The following is a 27,342-nucleotide window of genomic DNA, read 5'->3' on the forward strand; positions in this document are numbered from 1 at the left end:
AGCTGGCCAAGAGCTCCAGGAAGATCCTCCGGACTCCCAGGAAGCAGGTCTGACCGAGCCTGAGTCACCCCAACAGAGTGATGGACCCAAGAGGGAAGGAAAGTCCATCTCGACAGCCTGGAACCAAAGTGGTGCTGTTTGCGGTAGACCGAGCAGCTGAAACACCGAAGTGCCACTTGTTTGAAGATTGCCGGTTGCGGTTAGTGACCGTCCCATTGCAGTGCAGGAGTCCCCAGAAGTCTTCCCTCTTGTCCCCACTACTAAGGCCCAGGAACACCAGGATCTGCAGAGCTGCACAGGAACAGAAGCCATCTGCTGAACCTTTCTTCAACCTAAAGGTACTGTAAAGTCTAAGAGAACTTACTTCTTGTTGTGTAACTGCACTTGTTCTCTGTTGGTGTGACCTGTTGTGCTTGCTCTGTAGAGTTGCTGATAGCTTCTTTACTTCACAAGCCTAAACAACTTGTGGCCCTACTTTGAATTCTCTTTCTACAAAGACCTTTAAAACATTGTGCAAGACTTTGACCTATCTCTGAGAAGTGGTTCAGCTCAATTGACTTTGGCTTAGCCTAGCTCCCTGAATGACTCTTCTTCCCTCTGTAATTGTGTTTGGTCTTCCTTCCAGAAAGGGGTCAACTAACTTTGCATTGGGGGTTTACAAAAGAACTTAGCTGCTTTGAGAATATTTGTGAGATCTCTTGTTTTGTCCTAATAACCTTTCTCTTTGACAAACTCTTAAGTCTGATTCTAAATGCCAACATTGTGGCTGTAGTGGAGTTACACAGAGATTCACAGTGACAAGTTTTCAAATAAACTCTTACACTCAAGGTTTCTTGCATAAAGAATTATTAATTTATTTATCAGTCAGTTATAAAGCCTTCTTCAGAAGGGAGCAATAGAATAGTAACACACAAATACACTTCAATACTGTACTCTCTGAGTTTCTAAATCAGTAAAGACCCTTTTGGGATGGTCTACAGACACAACCTACAACCAAAGGTGACTTCAATAACGAGGGTGCTGGGGACATTAATATCTTACTGTTGGGATTTAGAATACTCTTAAAAGGCAAAGGTTATTAGAACAACAAGAGACCACAAATATTCTTAAGCAGGCAAGTACTTTTAGATTTTCCTAGAAGAGTCATTCAGTTCAATAGGCTAAGCCAAAGTCAATGGGCATAAGTCTTGTTTAGGATGAAGCACTTCTGGTAAGTAAATGGAAAAGTCTTTGCACAGGTTCTTAGGCGTCTTTGATGAAAAGAAGAATCAAATTTAGGGCCACAAGCTGATTAGACTTGTGAATTGCAGAAGTGACAAGCACTCTAAAGTAAGAGGTAAGTTCTCTCATACTTTTTACAGTACCTTAGAAATGAAGAAAAGATGCAGCAGATGACTGCTGTTCCTCTACAGCTCTGCAGTTCTCACTGTTCCTGGGCCTCAGTCGTGGGGACAAGAGGGAGGTCGTCGGGGGACTCCTGCAATGCACTGGGACGGTCAAAACTCGCAACCGGCAAACTTCACTTTCAGTGGCTATTCAGTGTTTCAGCTCCTCGCGTCTACCGCAAATAGCAACACTGCAGTTCCTGGCTGTAGAGGTGGACTTTCCCTGCTTCTGGGTTCCCACACTCTGTTGAGGGGGCTCAGGCTTGGTCAGTCCTGCTTCGTGGGAGTCCGGAGGATCTTCCAAAAGTTCTAGGCCAGCTTAAAAGCAACGCACATAATCTGGTGTTCCTCTCCCTGGCTATATGGTTTCCAGCAGCAACTCTTTGGAAATTGAACCAGCTCCGAGATGGATGTCCAGGTGGCTTACTTTGGAGTTGATTGGTCCCACCAACTCAAGGGGAGAAGTCGTCCATGCAGGGGCTTCTCTGTCGATGCGCACTTGGAGTTTCGGCACTGCAGCAGGGCTTCACCGGGCAAACCAACAGTCCAGGAGGTGCAGCAGGCGTCCTCTTCATGTTCTTCTTTGGTCCCTTCGTCCAGTGGTCGACTCTGCCTTCCAAGCCAAAAGACTTGTCTTTTATTCAGTTCTCTCCCATTAATTCCAGCCCAGCTGTCAGTCACCCAGCAGGGTGGCTGTCCTTGCCGGACAGTCAGCTAGCCAATCAGCACAGAGTGCATTTGGGTCTCCTAGGAGACTAAGCACATGGAGTTTCAGGCACCTCTCTCACTTCCTGCCTACCCCAGACACTCTGGAGCCAGAGGCGGGTTTCACTCATGAACCCCGCCCAAGGCGAAATGAACAAAGAGACCAAACCTGGTTGGCGCACAGAACAAATCTCAAGAAAGACCATTCCACAAAGAAATGGAGAAAAAAGAAGCCCGGGCGCCATTTTGACAAAGATCGCTCCAGTGTGAGCTTTACTGTAGCTGCAAACGCAGCCCGCGGTAAAGGCACACTATGGTAGTTCAAACAAAACCACTGCCACCAGCCATTCAGTGAGGAAAGGGTAACATAAAAAATGTTACATGAGAAACTAGACAGAGGGGATACTAGGTAACCCCTCCAGCACTCTATTGTAAAATAGGGTGTGCTGGGTCTAGAAAGTTACAATAGTAAGTAAAGTCAATTTCACTTTACTGTTCTTGGAAACAATAGTTTATCCAAGAGAAGGTATTTAAACCTTTGGGAAATCTGAAAGACTTCCCGGTGCCACTGCACTAACGGTGCTGTGTGACACAATGCAAAAGATTATGCCTATGCAGTTTGTCAGACTCCACAACCAAAACAAATACAGTGTTCAAAATCACAATAAAATACACGAGAGAGTGGGAAAAAGGATCACACTCTCTCCAGGTTAAAAAAATCAAGTCCTCAAAATCCAGCAAAGTTGCTGGGGGTCTCTAAGGTGGAGGGAATTAGCACATTTCTGAGAATTCTCCCTAACAACTGAAGAATTAATTGTCTTCGCCTTACTGTATATATAAAATAAAACATTATGTTTATATAATTTTTAAGTGAGTCAGTGTTTCTTTGGACTATTTGTATACTCAAAGTTCTTTGTACCTTCCTAGAACCCTTCCTCCCTCCTAAGATAAACCTGCCTGCTCAGCCATTGCTACCAACATATTTGTGTGGTTCAGACCTATACTGGAGCCCTGTGCCCCAAGTGTGAATCTTCTAAAGTCCTACCTCAGCTGGACTTTTGCAAAACTCCCTAACAGTTTGAACACTCAGTAAATTGACATATGGCCCTCTACATTAACAGGCTCAATGAGTAATGTTTCTTGTAAACAAATGATGCAGTGTTTGTAACATAAGGAACCAATACTAGGGTTGTCCAATGTACCTCTTACACCAAACATAGTCCATGATAATACTAAGAGGCGTTGATGGACACATGCATACAAAAATAATAACTGAACTCATGAACCTGCCAAACATCACAGCAAGTTATTCTATATGTCTGCAGTGTGCACAGGCATCCCCCCCTTAACAGTGAGCTTTTTTGTGGCCTTGACTTGGTGGCGATGCTGATTGATGGCTGGTGGCTGTGATGTTGTTGTCCACTCTGTGCCACTGGGCCCTCTGCCCAGCTAATAGCACTGGTGACTGAGTGGCACTGATCACACCCATGTGCCTGCGTGCTTTTAAGACTCAGTAAACCGGCAACCTGGTATGCCCCTGCATATTTGTGCACCCATGCTGGCTGTGTACCAAAAGAGAAAATGCAGTGCCCAGCTTATCATGTCAATGCATGTGCACGCTGAGTGCCCCTGCCTATAGAGGCACAGATGCACAATAGACAGAAATGCCATGTGCCAACCATACTATGAACACTGGCATATATGTGTGTGCATGCCTGCTGGCCCACAGAACTAATTAGCTGCCTTGCTTCTCCCCAAGTCAAACCCATGCCATCCACCCTGCTGCAGCAGTGCTGACAGTTCGTATTGTAGCGAAGCAGCACAAATATCGGGATTATTGATGGGAGCAGTGTAAAGGCCTGACCTGCATGAGCGCCCACCTATGTCACCCACCTTCCCGCTCACTATTATTCATGAAAATGGATAACTAGCAAAACAGCAGCACCGTGGCTCATCAGATTCATGAATAACAAGCAGATGTGCGGGATGCAGATGCACATGACCCATGCACACTATTGTTGCTTGTTGTGTGGCTATCATTGACTGACAGTTGAAATAACAAAGTTGCCAAAATGCCACATTGTTGCCAAACCAAGTCTGAGACAATAAGTGCTGGTGCTCAGAAATATGTCCCAGAGCTCAGCCCAGGCAAACACCCCCACGAAATAAGCACAGTTCTTAAATTACAAAATAAAGTGCAGATTACTCTTACCATTTCGTCTAGGAAGTGGTGGAGAAATGTCTTCCATTTCAAATGAATATATTTCATTTACTCTCCAGTGAGGTGCATGATGCGGGACAAAATGGCCTTCATCTCGCCTGGTTTGTGATGCGATTCCAGGGTTTGCTGTGAACGTAGTACTGGGAGAGGTGGGTGAAAGGCCCACAGTTGATGGCCCATTTGGTCTGTTTGCAGGCTGAATTGTCACAGAGTGAGGTCTATTGGGTATAAACCTGATTTTATTAGTGGGGGTAGGACTCGCAGGACGATTTGTTGATGCCTGCATTGATGATGCAGTCCCGATATGAGTTACTGCCCCCGGGTTTGTGTTGTATACTGTAGGAATAGGAGTCGCAGGACGATTCACTGATGCTTGCATTGATGACGCAGTCCCGATATGAGTTACTGCCCCAGTGTTTGTGTTGTATACTATAGGAATAGGAGTCGCAGGACGTTTCACTGATGCTTGCATTGATGACGCAGTCCCGATATGAGTTACTGCCCCAGTGTTTGTGTTGTATACTGTAGGAATAGGAGTCGCAGGATGATTCACTGATGCTTGCATTGATGATGCAGTCCCGATATGAGTTACTGCCCCCGGGTTTGTGTTGTATACTGTAGGAATAGGAGTCGCAGGACGTTTCGCTGATGCTTGCATTGATGACGCAGTCCCGATATGAGTTACTGCCCCCGGGTTTGTGTTGTATACTGTAGGAATAGGAGTCGCAGGATGTTTCGCTGATGCTTGCATTGATGACGCAGTCCCGATATGAGTTACTTCCCCCGGGTTTGTGTTGTATACTGTAGGAATAGGAGTCGCAGGACGTTTCGCTGATGCTTGCATTGATGACGCAGTCCCGATATGAGTTACTTCCCCCGGGTTTGTGTTGTATACTGTAGGAATAGGCGGTGAAGTGCCTGCAGCTCGCTTAGTGTCACCTATAGAACATGTACGAAGTCCTGCAGTTGTGTCCTTTGTGTATGTTGTCAGGGAAGGAGACGCACCTACCAATGTTTGCACAGCTGAATTGCTGGTAGAAGCATCAACCGATGTCCGTATATCGTGCTTGGTATTGTCTTCAGTAGCAAAAGTTGTTGTAGCAAAACATGATTTATATGTTGGCATAGGAGGAGACCGTTCCACTGAAGCTCTCACCACCTGCTCGCTATCACCTGGTGAGATGGCAAGAGGCGCTGCAGCTGTGCACTTCTTGCTTCTTGGCATGGGAGAGGAATCCACTAATGTGTGTGCAGGTGGCTTGACATCGTCTTCAGAACTGCCAAAAAGTCCTGGAGACTTGCACTTATTAAACGTTGGCAGAGTAGGAGAGTCATCCAACAATGTTGGCACCACTGGTTTGTTTGTTGGTTGACCATCAGCCTTTGGTGTTGTCCTATTGGACATCATGTTATTTGCAGTGAGGGGGGGAGGTGACCTCATGGATGCTTGCACATCTACATTATTTGTAGACTGAGTCGAAGGGCATTTGGCATCCATTGTTTTAATTGAAGGGGGTGAACTAACAGACATTATTTCATCCAATTTGTCTGCCCACTGGGTCCATGACACTGGTGGTTTCTGACCAAAGAGCTCGTCTTTTGCATATTTTAATGTGTTCATAGTTGGTGTATTCTCACCTGGATCCACTGATTTCTTAATACCTTGATTATCCGTCTGCCGGATCCTAGTACGGGGCGCTGCGGTGGAGGAACTACTAGGGGGAATAGTTGGTGTTCCAGATTTCTGCTCCTCCCTTGTTTCTATCGGCTGAACCTCATCATGGTACTTTGCTTTAGGGTACACTGAGGCAGCTTTAGTAAACCTTGGTCTCCCTGAGTTACCCAGATGTGGTTTGCCTCTCCGTTGAGGTGCACTTCTCGCTGATTTTGTGCCACCTGCATTGGATGGAGAAGGGGATCGGTCCCCCAACTCTTGCACATCACAAGTGTCTGACTGATGCATATCATGGCAAGCAACCGAGATGTCCTCTCCTGTAGAGCAAAGAGGATATAGAAAAAAAGTAAGCATGTGCATTGAACACGTAACGCTTGCTAACAATTCTTCACACATTCGTGGCTCATTTTCATTGTTGCGGTGTGCACATATATTGTTTAACAACCATGCATAACATGTTTTACACAATGTTTTACCCATGGTGCGATTTTCATTGATGTGTGTCACAGGGTGGGGCTACAGATCAGAAAGACTGATTGCCCTGCTCCATTCCTTATGAATCCATGTACATGCCGTGTGACATGCAAAGAAAGGCGTGCAGCATTCACAATTGTTGCATATTTAAGTGTAAACATGAACAGAGCCGCCGGACTGCTACGGATTTCAAGGCATTATTTCTCCCCAGATATACAAGCAATATCGATATTGAATGGGGAGGACTGCTTATGCATTAGTGTACAAGTAAGCAGAAATCTCCATACAAAAAGACCCTCATTGTGTACAACTATTAGGACATGCCGCTGCATACAGAAGGTAAGAAGACACTTGCTCTGCTCTCAGTGCCTGCCCTGCCTGTCACGTCTACCTCTGCCTTCCACCCTGTCTAAAGGACACAACCTGCATAGGCAGCTCACGGTATATTTATGCAATACAGATGACTATATTTTGATAGCCTAAAGCCAAGTAAGGTACCAGGCTGTCTCACTATAAAGTAAAACAAATTCTTGCATGCAAAGTCAGGGAACACACTCTTAATAATAACTTTTCTAACCTCAAGGTCACAGAGTTTTTAAATGTTAACATAATAGTTTGAACACTCCATTACCAACAACATTCACTTGTATACACAGCCTATGCTTGACTATGAAACATTTGCTCAGGCCAGACAGTCCCACAATTACCATTCTGTAGTTTGGCATTGGGTAAACCCTATTAAGGTGACTGGTCAAAGATGCCACCAAGGGTCCAGGATTGCCTGTGCACGCTCTCGTGCATTCAACATTACGCTATGTACTAACTTACAATTCTCCACATCTGCCTTGGAAACGCAACCCAATGAATGCACCACTTTGGGATTTATGCACCTCTGTTTGCAAAACTATGGCCACCTAACAGGACTGGCATTCACGCATGTGATCATAAAACATACTTCTCTTCCTTTGTTTTGAGCATTTATTTCACACTTTTTCCAATCTCTTATCTTCCTCATGCACATTCTGTTTGCTTCAGCAAACTCAGGCGCAGATACCCTTGCCGGGGACACAGCACGTAACTCCACAGACAAGCCTAGGCACTCTGAAACTACTAAGGTGGTGAGTTGGCACAATAAAAGCCTAGTCACATAAAATAACGAGAATGAAATGGAGAATGGAAAAGGTGGCTAGGAGAGAAAGACACAATCTGAAGACCCATAGTACGTAAATTAAGCCGTCGTGCAGTCCATGTTACACTGGCACTTGGCAAAAATGCCACTGTAAAAATATGTGTTCCAGCCAACCAGTATTTGCACCCTGGCAATGTTGGACCAAGGGTAAATGCAATGCTAAATTGCACAGTCAAAGGTATGTAATAGCGACTGTGGAGTCTTGCTAACTTGAAAATTGAGTGAGAGGCACAGTTGGCATGGTAAGAAGCAGGTACTGGTGTATTGTTAAAAGAAATTCAATGCTGTACTCCCACCACTGGCTTCTTGCATACAGGTCCCATTTCACTAGCACACAATGCCTCTGCATGCGCTCCCTCTCTCTCTCTCTCTCTCTCTCTCTCTCTCTCTCTCTCTCTCTCTCTCTCGCATCAATACATTGTATCCCATGTGCAGCAAAACAAGGATCTGTGAGTTGACAGAGGAGGGAGAAGAGCTAGGCAGTCTGTAAACTCCAGACAATTACAATAAACAGCAGATAAGTGTTGTGGGAGGTAAGAACCTCTGGATCAGAGAAAGAGTTACGTGAAATTTGGGGACGCAGTCACCCATTTTGCCTTGCTTAGCAGGTTGGTTGGCAGGCTAAGAGATTCCGCAAAGTTCACTCTACCATGCTCGGGAGCGGTGCTCAGTGGCCTGCTGGGAAATCTGCCGACAGGGCAGAGCCCATCTTGATCAGGGCAATACAACTGTTTGTCAGACGTTCGTCAGACATTGGTCAGGGCAGTGGCTAGAGTCCCTGGTAATTTCACTCAGAGGTCTACCTTGCTGTCTCCCTCAAGCCCAAAACTCGTCTCACATAGTATGCAGTGAAAATCCCCCCTCGAATACTCCTAACACAAACAAAATCACCATGCTTTGACGTGGCACCAGGTTTTCAGTATCAGCAATGCCGCAACGCTGCAGTTGATTCTTCATGATGGAAATGTGGAGCAGAAAAGAAAGAGGGAGGGGTGTGGATTCTTCAAATATGTGGTGCACCTTAACGTTAAAAAGGGTGCAGGGAGGTGCGGCGGCCGCAGGATGATGAAGAGCAGTGTGTTGGCAATGACAGTCAGGGTTGATGGGGCTGGGGCATATCTTCGTCTTTCCAATAAGTCTGCTATCTCGAGTTTGCATTCTCTCTGGCCCCTTTTTAGTTAAGTGCCTGAGGGGGGTTTCCTTACTATTGCCACAGCTAATGTGATGGGAGCAGGGCAACAACAGCCATGCTTTATTCATCCAGATTCTAAAGGCTGTCCTTCCAAGGGAAGGGAGGGGCTGTTAATGACTAGCATATGCACAAGGTGTGAGCTGTTCCCCACAGGGGCTCTCCTGGAGCCAGCGCAGGGTCCGCCTCACTCATTAACAGCTATTTACATCACAGAAGAGAGTGAAGAATGAGAGGGACTGCCGGTCTGCCTCTCTGGGTGTTGACTGAATTGTGCTCTTACATTTACAACTTTTGTACAAGTTGGTAAGATGTCTTCAGAAAATGTCAGAGAAGACAGCAGAAGAACCACAAACTCATCATAAACTGGGCAACTGCTGTGTGTGACCTCTGTGGCCGCAAAAGTGATGGGTCATTGCCACCCACCCCCCTCGGTCACATGCTAAAACAGCTTACAAATGTAAACAGTGGATGCGCAACACAAAGAAACTTGCAGCACCCTGAAAAGAGAGCTAAACAGCATTGCGTGGATAGGATTAGGCATGTTGTAAGTGCCTAGGGCACTGTGTAAATTGGGTCTACAAGTTGCAGAATGCCGCTGTTAGAGTACATACATACGTACACACAAGGATTTGTGAGGCACCGACATGATTGGGCACTTGCACCCTTTTCCGGCTGTTTGACATGCTATGGCCAGGTCCAAATGGCAGTGTAAAACCGTTTTTCCTGATCGGTCAGTAAAAGTGTCTTGTGGATCACTTCTGTTGGTAGATGCCAGACACCAGGGGGGCTTCAAAGGAGTCATGAGTGCGCAGAATGCTACTTTTGGGTCTAAATCTGAATATGGAAAAAACAAAAATAATGGGCCTCATTACAAATTGCCCGGTATGGAAACAACAGTGGCGGTAAACCCGCTGCCACCGTTGTTTCCATGCCGGGCGATCACAACTCCTGCAGGCGGGAGGTGATGTTCCCGCCAGGTCTGACCTGGCGGGTTTAACACCGCCCGCCTGCAGGCTGACGAGGAAACACCGGCAGCATTACGAGATGCTGCCGGTGTTTCCATGATCCCTATTCCCATTGAGTCCCATAGGATTCAATGGGAATGGGGATTAACACCATTCCGCCTCCGTGATTCCCGGGAAACCGGGGTTGTAATGCCTCGGTAATTCCAGGAATCACGGAGGCGGAATGGTAATACGAGTCCGGCGGTAACCAGGCGGTTTTACCGCCTCGGTTACCGCCGGACTCGTAATGAGGCCCATTGTCTTTTGGGAAAGGGAAAAACGATTTTTGGAATCTATCGGGTAAAACATAGATGGGGTGAGTTTGTTTTGTTACCTCGGTCTTACTTTGGATAGGACTGGAAATTGGGCAGCTAATATTAAATCTACTGCCGTGAGGGCAAGAGCCAGGATGGGAGGATTGTTGAGGTTTTATTACAAATTTGGCGCCCGCATTTTAGGGAAGTGCTTGGAAGTCTACAGAGCTACATTGGGGGCAATGCTATAGTAAGGAAGTTAGATTTGGGGGTATGCCAATTGCCAACAATTGGTGGTGGCTCAGATTATTATTTTTTTTAAACTAACAGACCTTGCACCAGGTGCGCGTAGTAGTGCAATTAGGTTGGAACTGGGGGTGGCAAATATAGTCACCATTGGGAACTTGAGGTTGGGCACGTTTTTTTTGAAGACGCATCTTCTAGGGTTGAAAAAGCCAAATATAAAAAAATTGCGCTGTCCGAGATAGTAAGCATGGAATTAAAAAGGAAATGTACAAGGTAAAACAAAGGCTGCAATCTTTTATCTAGGGTGGGTAACCATGAAGTGACTGTAAAAAGTTGCATGCCAGCATTTTTCAAAGCCACACGTTTTTTTCTCCATGCCCTCCTTTAATGCTTTGTTCTTGATCTTTAACTTTTGAGTTTTCAACTTTCATAATTTGATTTGACCCATATAATCATACACACTTAAAAGTTGCTTAGCTGGAGGAGCCGGGGAAGCAGGAGGTGGGGGAGGGAATTGAAGCCGGCACTAAGAATGAGGTTGATTTTTGGAGGGCATGCATTACCTATGCACTCTTGTTCCCTTCCCCCTCATTTAGCCCAAACATATTCAATCTACACCCCCACGACTCCTTTGAAATTTTAACTGTATGCACCATAGCCTGGCTTCCCATTTTTATTTGACATAAGCCTAGTCAAAAGAATATTTGTATGTGTTCTCTTTGATTGTTACTCCATGTCGTATGGCAATCGAAGATGAAATAGAGAAAATTAAACTTGCCACCTTCAAATATAAAACTATTTAATCATGAAGAACCAGCCAGAATCACTAAGCTGGACATAGCAGGTTGTTTACCATTCCTCGCGTGTCGTCCAACAAGTCCCCTGTCATCTACCCTATCTGGGTACCAAAGTCCATCCTGAGGCATACAGCAGAGCTGAGCGCCATCAAGCCCTTTGTTGGGTGGCTCTCCAGAACAGGTGGATCCATGTGTGCCATCAAGCCCTTGGTTGGGTGGCTCTCCAGAACAGGTGGATCCATGTGTGCCATCAAGCCCTTGGTTGGGTGGCTCTCCAGAACAGGTGGATCCATGTGTGCCATCAAGCCCTTGGTTGGGTGGCTCTCCAGAACAGGTGGATCCATGTGTGCCATCAAGCCCTTGGTTGGGTGGTTCTCCAGAACAGGTGGATCCATGTGTGCCATCAAGCCCTTGGTTGGGTGGTTCTCCAGAACAGGTGGATCCATGTGTGCCATCAAGCCCTTGGTTGGGTGGCTCTCCAGAACAGGTGGATCCATGTGTGCCATCAAGCCCTTGGTTGGGTGGTTCTCCAGAACAGGTGGATCCATGTGTGCCATCAAGCCCTTGGTTGGGTGGCTCTCCAGAACAGGTGGATCGAAGTTTCCCAGCAGTAGGATTAGAAAGCATAGTGCAAAGTCCCCTTTCTTTGTAGCACAGAGGGAGCCAAGGCTATCCCTAAAATCAGAGGTAACCCTACCAACAATGATTGTGTAGGGCACCCTACTTGAATGGCATGTGGACTCTGTCCATCCCGCTTTACCTCTTTCTCACTTTTTGTTTCTTCTCTCTCTGATCTAACCATTGCCTCTCGTTTACATGACCCTCCACAGGACTGAGTATATTCAGCTAAATTGCTGGGGAAAACGTATCCAGTTCAGAGCTCAAAAACAGGAACCTCCGTAGAACACGGAAAACCTACTGTGTGGACATCTGTAAAGAAACCACCATTTTGCCTCAGCTTCCGCAGCACATAGAAAGCTGTTTAACTTCCCAAATACCTTAGTTCAATGGCTTTTGTTCCCTCTCTTTCTGTTTCTAATCTTTCAAAATTCAATGCATCGTTTTTAACCCAGTCTCCCGCTCAAACCTTAGATGGCTGATCTAACAGCAAGCAGTGTCCATAACAATATTGGTGACAGGTAGAGCACAATGGTCCTCATTACAAGTTTTGAGTTATTCCTGTGGTAAATCCGCTAAAATACAACCAAATTCAATTGCCATTACCTCCACTTTGTCCCGTGGATTTACCGTTGATGGAAATAATGATGCGGTAAACCCGTTGATTTTTGGAGTTAATGTGGAGGATTTACCTCCAGCAACAAGCCACCACTTTTCCTCGGAAAATCATCAGATTTACTGCGTGTTAATTCCACTAGTGGTAAATCTACCAAAATGTATAATTTGGTGGTGCAGGGTAAGTGGCAGGAATGTAACTTCCTCCACTTTTCACCTGCACCGTCAAACTTTTAATGAGGCTCAATGTGTGAAATTAAAACTCATTATACACTTAGTTTCTAATATAACAGTTTTGTTTCAATGACCTAAATGTCCTGTGAAATAATTAACAATATATTTCTACTTGTTACCTTAATTTTCTACTCACATTACCCTTTACTCATTTGTTGAATTTGCATTCTGTCTCTCCAATGCTTCTTTCTTTTCCTAGAAAGGAGGTGCTTCTCAGGATCATAAGCATTTACATCAAAACGTTGTTGGGGAGCTTTTCCATAAGTTCTGCGGTGAGGGCTTAGCAACTCCAGCTTCTAGTGTTAGGTTGCGTTTCCCTTAAATTAGTCGTGGACCTCACAGTTGTAGTTGGCAGAACAGTCAAAGCTTCTCTCTCAACACAGATGGTAGGGAACGTGCAGTTTACACTCACATAAGCATACAACAAAAGGCATGACCACACAGTATATGACTGAAAAATAAACTCTTTATATAGAGTTGTACATGAAAGAAATATCTACATTAAATAGGAATTGAAAACAGCAGGGTCACCCCCCAAAGTACACCAACAAACGAACCAAACAAGTATGTATTCATTTGTTGCAGGTAAGTAAATATTTTCAGTACTTTAGAAAACTTTTACAGTTGAATAGTTAATCCAAACAAACCAACAGGGCAAAGTCAATATGTAGCAGGGTAAAACGAATGCAAATGTACTATGTTCACAAGGGAGTTCCAGGGAAGGAAACCGTTGAACTAATATTGACAAGGTACCCCACCAGAGGAGACCCAGTTCAAGAGTCATTGCTGAAGAAGTGCTTGGAAGAAGAATGCTGAAGTGACTCAAAGAGTCCAGAGCGAACTGAACACAGAGCCTTTGGGGAAAGAAGGACGAAAACTAGTGATGATGAGGTTGGAGGATGCCCACAAGATGATGCTTGAGTCGGCAGTGGGTTACTGCGGCGTGCGCCCAAGCTAACCATACCGGTCGGAGGAAGGCCACGATGCTGAACTTACATCCCAGGATGCGGCAGCTGAGACAACACTAGTCACCGTAGAGGGAGAAGAGCATGGCTCCGGCTGGCAGTGCCAGCTGTAGCCAGTGTGGAACAAAAATACACAAGCACCAGGGATTATTGTTAATAAAGAAAGCCCCCATATAGGCCTTGAGGATGAAGCCAATAATCCGCCAGGTATTTTAATAATTATGGGAGGCCTCATGCAAGGACAGGACATTGGCAACACGACTAGCCCAAGAGAGACCTTCAATGGGCAAAGGCCTCCAGGGTGGCCGGAAAGAATAAATGGTTCCTGTGAGATACTACAGACTCCAGGCCAGGAATGCTGTGAGGTAGCATAGGATGATGGATGGAGGAGAAGATGCCACCAGAGGTAGTAAGCGGTAGGGACAGTAGTGAGTGGAGGAATTGAGACGCAAAGAGAGAAGTAAGATCAAAGGGTGGAGGTAGGAAGGCAGAGTGTGATATCTGAGGGATAGTAGAGTGGTGGGAGGAAAAAGAACTTTGAGACCCAGTGTAGGAGAGGGTCAGGTGAGACTGTGCGTGGGTGACGAGTCAGTGGAACTGGGTGTGAACTCTTACTCCTAAGAGCCCTTTAAAACGAGGTAGCAATATTCAAAGGTGGATGGGATGCAGAAATTATTCAAACATCAATAATCAGAACGACTCAGGGAGTTGCCAAAATACTTTCTGTTTTAATATCAATTGTCTAAAACAAGTAGTACAACAGGCATCATCTGACGCCACACAGCTCGATCTTGGTGCATTTTAGAAAGAAAACTATTTTATAACAAAAATTCATCACTGCTGATGTCATGTTACGTAGCAAACTACTAAAACTTATGAACACCCGTGATTGGCTGTCAGTGAACATCTAAGTATACGTTCTATATAGCCAAAGTTTTATGGTTGGGCATCTAAGTCAGGTGGGCATCTAAGCCCATCCCCAACAACAATCATATCCATTGTCACTAACTACACGACAATTACTTGGTTCTTCAAACTATAGGGCTCTTCATTTTTTGACCCTTTGTGATTGGTTTGGCACCCTTGTACCCTTCTAGAATGTTCCTCACACTAGCAGCACGCAGGCTACCATCCCAGGTGTATGAAAGCTCGGTGTGATCATGTCTCCCCATCAATTAACCCACCATCTATCATCACTTCTACGATGTGTCAGACAATTAAGCTTTTGCACTTGGCCTTGGAGCCGTGGACTCTGTCTGGGAACTGAAGGGAGTACAGCTTCACTGTACCTCCTAGTTTTGGTACAGCTCGACCCAGGCTATTTCAATTTCACCGATGTGACTAGGAGACCACTCTTTTCGAGCCTTTGTAGCATTTAATCCTTATTAAATTATGAACTTTAGAAGCTTTCAGTGTTTTTTCATATTGTTTCAAACAGAAGCGTGTTCCTTTCTCACATTAGTTGTAGCCTTTGTGACTTGCCTGACCATTAGTAATTTCCAACTGCGCCACGCTTTCTGAAAGTCTTTTCTTGTTTCATAAAGTTCGCGAGCCTGCTAAAGTGCATTAAAGGATCATCCAAATTCTATAAATTCATATGTATATACATTGGTGCATTACCACAATCTAATGCACTACGTAGCAAGCCTTTATGAATACTTATCCCTATTTGCATTTCAGCATCTGTACATTTGTAAATTGACTTATGCATTCTTCAATATTTCCATAGCATGAGCAGCTGCATCTCGAGCCCGAGATGTTGCTCATCTTTACCGTCTGCTCTTGCAGTTCTTAGAGAATATTTACATTACTATTCTCCATTCGTCCTTTAGACACATCAGCTTCCCATTTCTTATGACATCATCAGGCTTCTTTTTCTATTCAGATACACATTTCTTCTGGCACTTCATCCAAAAGAATACTATGCCTGTGGGTATTTAAGTATGGCTTCCTCAATGGGTATCTTGCTTCAAATGTCTTCTGCAATATTGGCACTCTTTCTGGGACTGCACATGTCGTCATCTCTGTTTCCCTGCATAGAGGCAGAAAAGGGGCAGTCTTTTTGCACTAAATAATTACAATTCTGATCACACAAAATCCAAGCATGATCATCACCAACAGGGCTCCAAGAAACTTGAACATATCCGCCATCCACTGTGGAACCCACGAGAAGACTGATCCAAACCAGCTTTCATCGGCAATGTCTTCCAATTCGTCAATCATCTGGGTGTGTAGGTTTGTCAGCATCGATATGGCCTCTGCCAAGGTGCCATTCTCGTCATCATGAGAAGGTATGAATGTGCAACATGGTTCTCTGATTTTGGCACAAACAACTCCATCCATAGCTGTAATCATGTCCAGGATATACCTATTCTGGGGAGTCATCAGTTCTATGGCTCTCAGCTCTTCCTTGATAGCATTAAATCCATTTATGGTAGTATTGATTGTCTTCAAGAGCTCCCATCTGGTTATCTGGAGCCACTTGGTGTTTGCTGCAGTCTGGATCCTAGGCATGAAGATTGTTGCAAATATTGAAGAGGTCTGACTGAACAATCTCTGCTCATATGGGATAGAGTCAAAGGCCTCTATTAACTTGGTTGAGAAATAGTTCTCTCTCTTCATTCAATTCAGGAGTTCAGCAGATTTCTTCTTCCTCAAGTGTGCATCTGCTTTTGGGAATTCACCAATGTTCAGGTCACTTTTTGGAATCACCAATGCTGGAACATGTACTATTGCCAACAGAGATAATCCTCCCCAATCCTTGGGTAGTCTCATATAAACTCTAGATCCAAAGGCCCAATAGTGATCCAATATTACTGCTGTTCCAATGTTTATTCCTGGTGCATCAAAGATACGACCAAGATTCTGATTTTCTCCCATTTTCCTCGTGCCATTATTTCTGAAGCACAGTGTCCTCCTTTATCTTCGACCCATGTTAACACTTTTGCAAGCTTGGGCCATAAGGGTTTGCATCCATGTTCCACAATGCTGATAGTTGATTCAGGACGAACAATTACCATCCATGCTGTAGGGGAGAATTCTCAGAAATGGGCCAATTCCCTCTACCTTAGAGACCCCAAGCAACGTTTCTGGATTTTGAGGACTTAATTTTTTCTGACCTGGAGAGTGAGACCCTTTTTCCCACTCTCTCATGTACTTTAATGTGATTTTTCAACTCTGTGTTTCTTTTGGTTGTGGAGTCTGACAAACGCCATAGGCATCATCGTTTACATTGTGTCACACAGCACATTAAGTCCAGTGGCACGGGGAAGTCTTTTAGATTTCCCCAAGGTTTAAATGCCTTTTTTGGGACAAACTACTGTTTCCCAGAGCAGTAAAGTGAAATTGACTTTACTTACCTTTGTAACTTTCTAGACCCAGCACACACTATCTTACCATAGGGTGCTGGAGGGGTTACTTAGTATCCCCTTTGTCTAGCTTCTCATGTAACAATGTTATGTTACCCTTTCCTCACTGAATGGCGGGTGGCAGCGTTTTACTTTTTACTACCATTATGGGATTTTACAGCGGGCTGTGTTCGCAGCCACGGTAAAGTACCCATGGATGCCATTTCTGTCAAAATGGCCAGGTCTTATTTTTTTGCCATTTCTTTGTGGAAAGGTCCTTCTTGAGATTTACTCTGCGCGCCAAACCAGGTTTGGTCCCTTTGTTCATTTTGGCTTTGGCGGGATTCACGAGTGAAGCCCGCCTCTGTCTCCAGGGTATCTGGCGGGGGCAGGAAGAGAGAGAGGTGCTGAAACTTTCTGTGCTTAGTCACCTAGTAGACAGGAATGCACTCTTAGGTGATTGGCCATCTGGCTGTCCGGCAAGGACACCCACCCTACTGGGTGACTGATAGCTAGGCTGGAATGAATGGGATCAAGCTGCATAAAAGGCGAGGCTTGGAAGGCAGAGTCGACCACTGGATGAAGGAATCAGAAGAAGAACTTGAAGAAGATGCCTGTTGCAACTCCTGGACCGTTGGTTTGCCCGGTGAAGCCCTACTGCTGTGCTGAAACTCCAATTTCACATCGACAGGGAAGCTCCTGCAAGGACGACTTCTCCCTTTGAGTTGGTGGGACCAATCAACTCCAAAGTAAGCCACCTGGCCATCCTCTCAATGCTGGTCGAGTCTCCACTGCAGTCGCTGCTGGAACCTGATAGCCAGGGAGAGGAACACCAGTTTGTGGGCTGTGCTTTTAAGTTGGCCAAGAGCTCCAGGATGACACTTCGGACTCCCAGGAAGCAGGACTGACCAAGCCTGAGCCCCCTCAACCGAGTGCGGGACCCCAGAAGCAAAGAAAGCCCATCTTGACAGCCAGGAACCGCGGTGGTGCTATTTGCGGTAGACACTAGGAGCTGAAACACCAAACAGCCACTTGTTTTGAAGATTGCTGGTTGCGGGCAGTGACTGCCCCTTTGCAGTGCAGGAGTCCGCAGACATCCTCCCTCTTGTCCTCACAAGTGAGGCCCAGGAACAGCGAGATCTGCAGAGCTGCACAGGAACAGTAGTCATCTGCTGCAATTTAAAGGTGCTGTACAGTCTAAGAGAACATACCTCTTGTTGTGTAACAACTTGTCCTCATTGGAGACTTGCTTGATTGCATTTGTAGAGTTGCTGCCAGCTTCTTTACTTCACAAGCCTAATCAGTTTGTGGCCCTACTTTTATTTTCTTCTATCCTACAAGACTTTTTAAACATTGTGAAAGACTTTCTACTTACCTGCAAGAAGTGCTTCAGTTCACCTGACTTTTGCTAACTTCACATTGGCTGGCCTGGCTCCCTGAAATACTCTTCTCTCCTCTGTTTAAGTGTTTTCTGCCTTCCTTCCAGATAAGGGTTGACTATCTCTGCATTGGGGGTTACTAAAAGTACTTACCTGATTGAGAATAAGTGTGCAGATATTTGCTTTATTCTAACCGCTCTTTTCTTTGACACTTCTCCTAAGAATATTCTAAATGCAAACAGTGATATATTAATGTCAACAGCACCCTAGTATTGAAGTCACCTGTGGGTGTAGGTCCTGCTGTATGCCATCTCAAATGGGTACTTACTGATTTATAACCTAAGAAAGTGTATTTTTGAAATATATGTGTGTGGTGTTTTACAGTGCTCCCTTCTGAAGAAGGCTTACATAAACTGACTGGTAAATAAATTAATAATTGTTTTATCAAGAAACCCTGTGTGTAAGTGTTTGCTTGAATAATTGTCACTGTGAACCTCTGTGTAACTCCCCTACAGCTCACATTGACCCCTCTTGAGATAAGCTTGGCTACTCTTCCACACTACCAACCTGTGTAGTACAGACCTATACCAAAGGTTGGCTTGCTATTGCCAGGAGGTCAGAGTTGTTGGAGTGCACCCAAAGGATACTGCATACAATCTTGCCTAACATTGGGTCTTCACTTGTCTGTTCCCAGTATCATACAATGTTTACATAGGTGACAGGTTCTACCCTCTAAAGGCACCTTGAATCCGGGACCCTTTACCGTCAGGGTCTGTTTATCCTTAAAAGCGAAACAAATCTCCTATTTTGGAGGATGGGCTCAGAGTGAGATACATTTTTGGCTTCATAAAACTATGTGTTACCCAAGTACTTTCTGGCACATTTTCAAAGTTGATAAATGTTCGTAGTTTCTGCCCGAATCCCACAAATGCACGTTCTCCTCAAAATCCTGTTTTAATTGATGGTATTGCAGCTGCCAATTTGGGACCCATTCAATGTCTTTACAGAACCGGTCATTTATTCTCTTGTAATCTATTAATGCAGTATAATGGTCAGGCATCATCACTCTTCCCATAATTTTGAACACAGGGCTTGTAGGGTATTTTCTAGCTTCAATGTACAGATTACCTCTTCTCTTTTATGCCATCCCTGCTAAGAAGATGAGTCCCAATTCTAACTGAATCACCTCTACAGGGAAACACTTTCTTCCAGAATTTGCATTCAATAACCTTAAGCCATGCATAGTCCACAGGTCCAGAGCGTCAAGTTCATACACGACTGAGGGGCAAAACCTCTGCTTATATAGCATCATAATACCTTTTAGGCAATACCCTGCATATTGAGCCACAAACTTCTTGATTAAAGTAGTGAATAGAGATGCCCTTTTTTCATCACACATATCTCCCTATAATTTCTGCTTTCATCAAACTGGAGTCCCAAATATTTGTCGACCGGAAACTTCTCAATGTGTCCCTCAATTCACAGCAGTTTGTCTCAACTTTCTTTTCTCCAAAGTACATAAACTTTGTTTTTTTCATATTTAATACAAGTCCATTGTCTCTAGCATACTGGGCTAATTCACTCATAGTTCGTTTTATGCCCATATAGGTATGATCTAACAGGGCAACATAATTCAAGTAAGATATCCATCGTACATGTGTGGAGCCGATCTTTGGGGGGCAGTTGTGTACTAACTGTAATTTGCCAGGGAGATAGGCGAGATACAGATACAAAAAATAGGGGGGCCAGCATACAGCCTTACTTAACTGCCCTACTCGTTTTGATAGGCTGTGTGCAGAACCCACCACTACCCAATCTTTCTCGTACACTAGTGCACTCATGGAGCTGAACTAGGGAGCAGCGCAACCACTCAGGAATGTTATACCTGTCCAGTTTTTAAAATAATTTAGACTGATCAATGGAATAAAAGGGGGCATGGAAATATACATACAAAATATACAGGGGGGCTGATCTTTACCCCGGGTCTTTCTAATCAAGGCATCCAATAACCAGATGTTATGGGTGGTAGAGAATGCTGCCATAAAACTGGTTTGAAAGGGACCCAGTACATTTTCTCTCTCCACCCAACATTGGAGATCACGCAAAAGCAAGGTAGTAAAAAGCTTTTCCAGGACGTACCCTCTTTTATGACTCTTACAAAAAGGATATTCACCCATAGTCACCCATAGTGTAGCATCCCTCGACAATACCACATTTGCAAGGCCATCAGGTCATGGGGCCCTATATCGTTTCAGTTTATTTATCAGTACCTCAATGTTTTCCCTGCTGCTATCCAGCTGATTGTCTAATTTACACTTCCTGCCAAAATTACAGACCGATTTATTTTCATTAAAATGCTCTTTTACATAGCTTTTCCAGGCTGCCTTGCCGACCGAATTAGTCACAACTTCTGCCTTTTTATCCTTGGCAGCACCAAACAATTGCCACATATTTGTGAGGTTACCTTTGTTTATTATGTCTACCATCTTTTGCAACTTAACATTCTTCTTCGAGAAGCTCCACCATTTTATTCAACAAGTGTACATATTCTTAATTGTCCAAGTATTCCTAGACAGCTCATATTTGTCTAGACCCAAAAGACAGGTTTTACGGACTTCTTCTCTAAACACCATTTTTACTTCTTGTATTTTCTGATCATATATTTTTCCTGTATTCTTACAATCCCTAAGGGCGAACACCTCGCCACTGTAGCCACCCTATGCGCAAGGACTTGATCTGTTCCACAAGTTAATTGGCAGTCATAGCTTCCAATACATCAACCCTACATGTTTTCACATTCTGCAGCATATTGATAGCTTTTACCAAATGTTTCTCAGTTCAAGAGATCCTGTTTTCACCACTATTAATTTCAACATCACCTACTTCTGCCTCTGGTGTATTTCTAACCTTGAGGCAAATTTCCAAAGCCTCTGGCAAATGTCATTCAATTTGTTTACCACACTAAGTAGATTCCTACCCACACATAAATAGTCCACTGTGGCCTTTTTATGGCCACTGTACCGATTAACCTTTCCCAGACATTCGCCAATAGTGCGCCAATTCAATATTAGTAGATCCCCGTCTTTTCGGGTAACCTCCAGTCCAGCTCCACCATGGCCCCATCTACAGAGCATGTCAACAGGCTCCAGCCTACAGCTGGGACCCAGGAGGAGACTTTCCTTATGAAAGCATGATGAAGGGTGTGCGAACCCCTTAACCTTGAGGTTAACAACCCCGGGGGAGGCACCAAGAGAAAGCGGGAAGAAAGGCACGTAAACCATTAAATCCAAGAATAAGAACAGAGGAAGGAGACAAGGAGTGTGTTAAGATGGATTTCCATAATCAGCTCTGGTGGGAGGATTTAGGGAGGTCACCCTATTTGTGGTAAACAGGGAAGATACTGGGAGATTAGCCAAAACCCAATCAAGGTAAGGTAGCTTTGATTAATAGAACTTTGACTTCTCCTGCCTCTGCACTTTACCAGCTTTTGTAGACTTCACTCAGGCATTTTACTGCGTATGTAGGCCAATTTTACAACTGACCTCTGTAGCAATGTGTCTTGTGAGTATTGGAACGCTTTCATCCTTTATCAACACAAATAATGGCCTTAAGCAGGGATGCGTACTCCCCTACTTTTTAATCTCAGCTATGCTGATGATACTGTATTAATAGATAGGACCCCTGCTGGCTTAAGTCGCCAAACACTTTAGACAAATACTCTTATGCCAATGATTTGAAAATCAATTACACCAAGACAAAAATTATGGTTGTGCAGAAGGGTAAGAAAGTCAATCACTTGGTGTTCGGCTTGAATGTTTCAAACAATATGCTTACCTGGGAACACTGCTCAGATCTCATCCTGTTGTTAAGGAATTACATTACTCCAAAGGAATGTAACACATTTACGCTGATTGAAAACTTTATTTACACATACTGTGGATTTTCCATTGAAGGTTTAATCAAAATATACAAAACCTCCATCATTCCTACACTGCTATATGGTCTGGAGACATTCACTGACAAGCATACAAGTTGGCTCAAATAATTGAAAGGGAAGTTATGGCATTCAATCTGGGCCCTTCCAAGCTCTTTGCCGGTTGAAGCAATAATGCTTGAATTGGGCCTCCTATTTATTGACACACTTTTGAAGATCAGGAAAAGTATCTTTTACCATAAAATAAGGGGCCCTCTACTCTCTTCCCATGTTTCGATGTTAGGCCTAATTTTATCAACATCTTGAATTGGAAATTGAAGGAGTTTGTTTTATCTTGTCTCACACTAGACGAGGGCATTGCGTGGCCCATGGATGTTGCCAAACATAACACAATTGGGGAAAGGGAGTTAATTAAGAAGGCATCTATTTGTGATAGATGTGAGAGCATTATGCATCTCGCTAATACGAAAACATTGCTAGAATACAGCAAACGATTTTCTTATCTATCTCCATCGAAATATCTGATACACATGGTAGATGCATGGCTGCAAAGATGTATTGTTACTTCGTTTTAGCCTCCTGCCTTTGCTAATTGTAACGGGTTCTAGGATAAAAATCCCCATGAACAGAGACTTTGTAGAATATGTAACTTGGAGTTACAAACTATGTGCCATCTTTTGACGGAGCGGTTCGGGGGGGGTGCTACTGACCAGTTTTGGTCCTAATTTTAACATGGAATTTTGTTGCTTTTATGAATGCTGTCCACGATTTATGGAAACAGATTGAATTATTGAGAACCACATTTATTTTATTTTCAATCGTTTTAGGAATATTTTTTGTTATGTAAGCTATGAATGTTCTAATATTATATTTGTACATTTTATATGACATGTTTTGATAACTGTATTTGATATTATGTTGTATAGAGTGCAAAGGTTTACATAAACAACAATTCACCTAATTAAAAAGAAAAAGAAAAAAGTAAGGTAGCTGAGCAGTCAAGGCATTGGGTCTCATTACGAGCATGGTGGTACGGTAACAACGGTACAGGTAAAGCACCGGCACCGTTGCTACTGCACCGCCATACTCCGAGTTGTGCTCGCGGGGGCCTTCCATTCCGCCAGGCCCACCCTGGCGGAATGGAAGGCACCCGCGAGCTCACCTCATGGATGCACCGGCACCGTTATGAACGGTGCCGATGCATCCATGCTCCCCATCCCCATTCAGCCCTATGCAGCGGAATGGGGGTGGGGAGTGCGTTCACACCCGCATCCGCGAATGGGCAATTACCGGTCCGCCGAACTCGGAATGGACCGGTAATTGCCCATTTGCGGGTGCCGGTCCCGGATGCAACTCCGGCAGCAGCTGTGCCGGTACTACTGGCACGGCTACTGCCGGGGTTGTAATGAGGCCCATAGTTTTAGGAAAAGTGTGAGAGTGCTCTAGTGCTACAATGAGTTCACACAGAGCAACACCAATAATTCAAGTTAGACAGAAAGTATATAAAAAATACAGTTATTTATTAGGGCTTTAGTTACACACTAAACACATTAAAATCACAGGTAAGTATTGCCACACAAAACCAAATATGACAATGCATTACTTACCGTAAAAGCATTTCTGATGGTTGTATCTGCTTAGATTCACATGCTGTGCTTAGGTCCGACATCCAGTGGTCACTGCGGAGTATTGCATTTTGTTTTTCGTAGTCGAAAAGGGGACGTCGACAAGGCGTGTCTGTAACACTATCCCTATAGTGACGTGCGTTGTACCCACAATCCCTCACGCGTCGAGGTCCCTCTGTTTGTATTTTTCTGCCCTGAGGGAGCCTTCTAGACGTGAGTGAGTACAGAAAAGAGAGAATATATAAAAAGGATGTCTATGTTCCTTCCATCCGAGCGGGGAGGAAGGGTGGGCGCATGTGAATCTAAGCAGATACAACCATCAGAAATGCTTTTACGGTAAGTAATGCATTGTCTTCTGATGTTTGTTAATCTGCTTAGAATCACATGCTGTGCATAGACTAGCGAGCAGTACCCGGAGTTGGCGGTGGGTTATGAGAAGGAACAGTAGAGAAAAGATGTCTTAATACTGCCTGTCCCACCTGGGAGTCAGATCTAGAGTGTGTATCTAGACAGTAGTGTTTTGTAAAGGTGTGCACAGAACTCCAGGTAGCCGCTTTGCAGATGGACTCAAGGGGAACATTTGCAATGAATGCTATGGAAGCCCCAGTGCCTCGAGTGGAATGTGCTCTTGGCTTGAAGGGCAGTTCTCTCTTAGCAAGAGTGTAACAGAGAGTGATGCATTGAACAATCCATCTAGATATAGTGGTCTTTGAAACTGCATCTCCTTCTCTTCCTGCTGCCACAGAGACAAAGAACTGATTAGTCTTTCTCAGTGGTCTGGTTCTTTCCATGTAGAACATGACTGCTCTGCGTACATCTAGTGTATGCAGACTTTTTTCTCCCAAGCTGGAAGGGTTTTGAAAGAACGTTGGTAGTTCTATAGACTGGTTTACATGAAATTTTGAGATGAATTTAGGTGCAAACCTTGGGTGTGTGCGTAGAACCACTTTATCCTTGTGAACTGTTACGAAGGGGTCTAGTACAGAAAGAGCATGTAGTTCACTTACTCTCCTAATGGAGGTTATAGCTATTAGGAAAGCAGTCTTAAGAGTGAGGTCCTTAAGAGTTGCTTTGTGCATGGGTTCGAAAGGGGGGCCCATGAGTCTAGAAAGTACCACATTTAAGTCCCATCCGGGAGCTGGGTTAGCTATTGGAGGGTGTATTCTTTTTACCCCTTCCATGAAGGCTTTGATAACTGGTATCTTCCACCACGACACTTTAAGTTGGGAAGTGGTGTATGCAGAAAGTGCCGCTAGGTGGACTTTAATAGAATTGAACACTAGACCTGAATCCAGTAAATGGGTCAAGTATAGGACAATGTCAGTAGGAGAGCAGTCAATTGGGTTGATGCTACTATTTGTACACCAGATGACAAATCTTTTCCATTTGCTAGCATAGCAGTGGCGAGTATTTGGTTTTCTGGCTTCCCTGAGGATGTCCATACATCTCTGAGGGAGTTGTAAATGGCCAAATTCTACGATCTCAGGAGCCAGGCTGCTAAGTTCATGGTCTGAGGGCATGGGTGCAGTGTCTTGCCCTTGTCTAGTGACAGCATGTTGTATGGGCAGGGAAGTTTCACTGGGGGAGATAGGGACATCTCCATCAAGTGAGCGAACCAAGGTTGCCGGGCCCACATTGGGGCCACTAGTATCATGGTAACCTGTTCCTGGTGCATCTTGTGCACCACTTTGTTGAGAAGGGGAGTCGGGGGAAAGGCGTAAACAAATTTCCTTGACCATTGAATCGACAGACCGTTCCCCTTGGATTGGTTCTGGGGGTACCTGGAGGCGTAACTTTGGCATTGTGAGTTTTCCATAGTTGCGAACAGGTCTATTTCCGGAAATCCCCATTGCGTGAAGACGTCTAAGACGATGTTTTCGTGCAATTGCCATTCGTACTCTTCGGGCAGTGGGAAGTCTCTGCTGAGCTTGTCTGCTAGCAGATTGAGTTCCCCTGGTACATGTTGCGATAGTAGAAACATGTTGTGTCTGAGAGCCCACTTCCATATATTCTGGGACAGTTTGGACAGTCCTGGAGAGTGAGTGCCCCCTTGCTTGTTGAGGTAGTACATGGCTGTGGTGCTGTCTGTGAGGACCATCACTGTCTTTCCTTGCAGGTGTTTCTGAAAGGCTTTCAGTGCCTTGAACACTGCTAGAAGTTCCAGCAGGTTTATATGTTTGGATGCTAAGCTCGGAGTCCACGCTCCGTGAGCAGTCTGATGGGATAGGTGAGCCCCCCATCCTGTGAGGGATGCGTCTGTGGTTAGAGTGGCTTCTACCGCGGGTGTGGCAAAAGTCTTCCCTATTAGTAGGTTTTCTCTTGTCCACCACCTCAGCGAAAGAACTAAGGCCTGCGAGACCACCACTAGATCGTCCCATTGTCCGCTGGCCTGACACCACTGGCTGTTGAGCCACTCCTGCATTGGGCGCATGCGCAGACGCGCGTGAGGTACCAAATAAATACATGACGCCATCATCCCTAGCAAGCGCATAGCTTTGCGTACCGTCACCTCCCGACCTGTTACATAATGGGGGATCTGAAACAGCATGTTTTGGACCCTCTCGTTGGAGGGGAAGACGAGGCCGTCCTTTGTTTGAATTAGAGCCCCTAAAAATTGTTTGGTTTGGCTGGGTTCTAAGCTGGATTTCTTTTCGTTGACGGAGAAGCCCAGTTGGTACAAAAGGTTTACGGTCTTTTGGGTATTGGAGAAGCATGTTTCGTAAGAATCCCCGGTTATGAGCCAGTCGTCGAGGTAAGGGTATATTGGGATGGATAGCCTTCTCAGGTGGGCCGCTGCTACTGCTAGTACTTTTGTGAATACTCTTGGAGCAGAAGCTATCCCGAAGGGTAGTACTCTGAATTGGTAGTGTTTGTTCTCTATTTTGAACCTGAGGTATTTTCTGTGTGCTGGCAACATTAAAATATGAAAGTATGCATCTTTCATGTCTAGCGTTGTCATGTAATCCCCCTGTGATAACAGTGGGATTACTTCCTGCAAGGTCACCATACGAAACTTCTGTGGTTTGACAAAGTTGTTCGCTGGGCGCAGATCTAATACAGGGCGCATGGTTAAGTCCTTTTTGGGTACAAGGAAGTACACTGAGTAGATACCTTCTGTTACCTGAGATAGGGGGACAGGTTCTATTGCTTCTTTTTTCAGTAGTTCTTCTACTCCTTGTAAAAGAATGGTGAGGTGCTCCGGTGATCTGCGTTGGTTTCGTGGGGGTTTGTACTTCGGGTAACCGTTGAATTCTATGCAGTATCCGTGGGTTATGGTTGATAATACCCATCGGTCTGACGATATTCCCTCCCATGCTGATAGGAACGATGTTAGCCGGCCCCCGACCGGTGATGCATGGGAGGGGACCCGAATCTTCGGGTCATTTGCTGGTATTGGGCGTGGAACCTCTGGGGCTGGAGCCACAACCTCTTCCTTTGCCACGCCGTTGGCCTCTTTGGCTGGACTGGGTGTTACCCTGGTTA

At 44.8% G+C, this 27,342-nt stretch overlaps 1 protein-coding gene across 2 annotated transcripts in view; it reads right to left on the minus strand.

The window, feature by feature from the left end:
- The window catches only part of LOC138513667 (zinc finger CCCH-type antiviral protein 1-like), a 406,876-nt gene that overhangs the window by 209,399 nt on the left and 170,135 nt on the right, over window positions 1-27,342 (minus strand). For both annotated transcript variants that reach the window (XM_069628726.1, XM_069628727.1), the window contains exon 4: window positions 4,303-6,303. In XM_069628726.1, coding sequence (XP_069484827.1) covers window positions 4,303-6,303 — 2,001 coding nt within the window. The remainder of the gene's footprint in view (window positions 1-4,302; window positions 6,304-27,342) is intronic.

This window comes from Ambystoma mexicanum, chromosome 12 (genome assembly GCF_040938575.1).
Source record: "Ambystoma mexicanum isolate Mex_15411 chromosome 12, UKY_AmexF1_1, whole genome shotgun sequence".
Classification (NCBI taxonomy): domain Eukaryota; kingdom Metazoa; phylum Chordata; class Amphibia; order Caudata; family Ambystomatidae; genus Ambystoma; species Ambystoma mexicanum.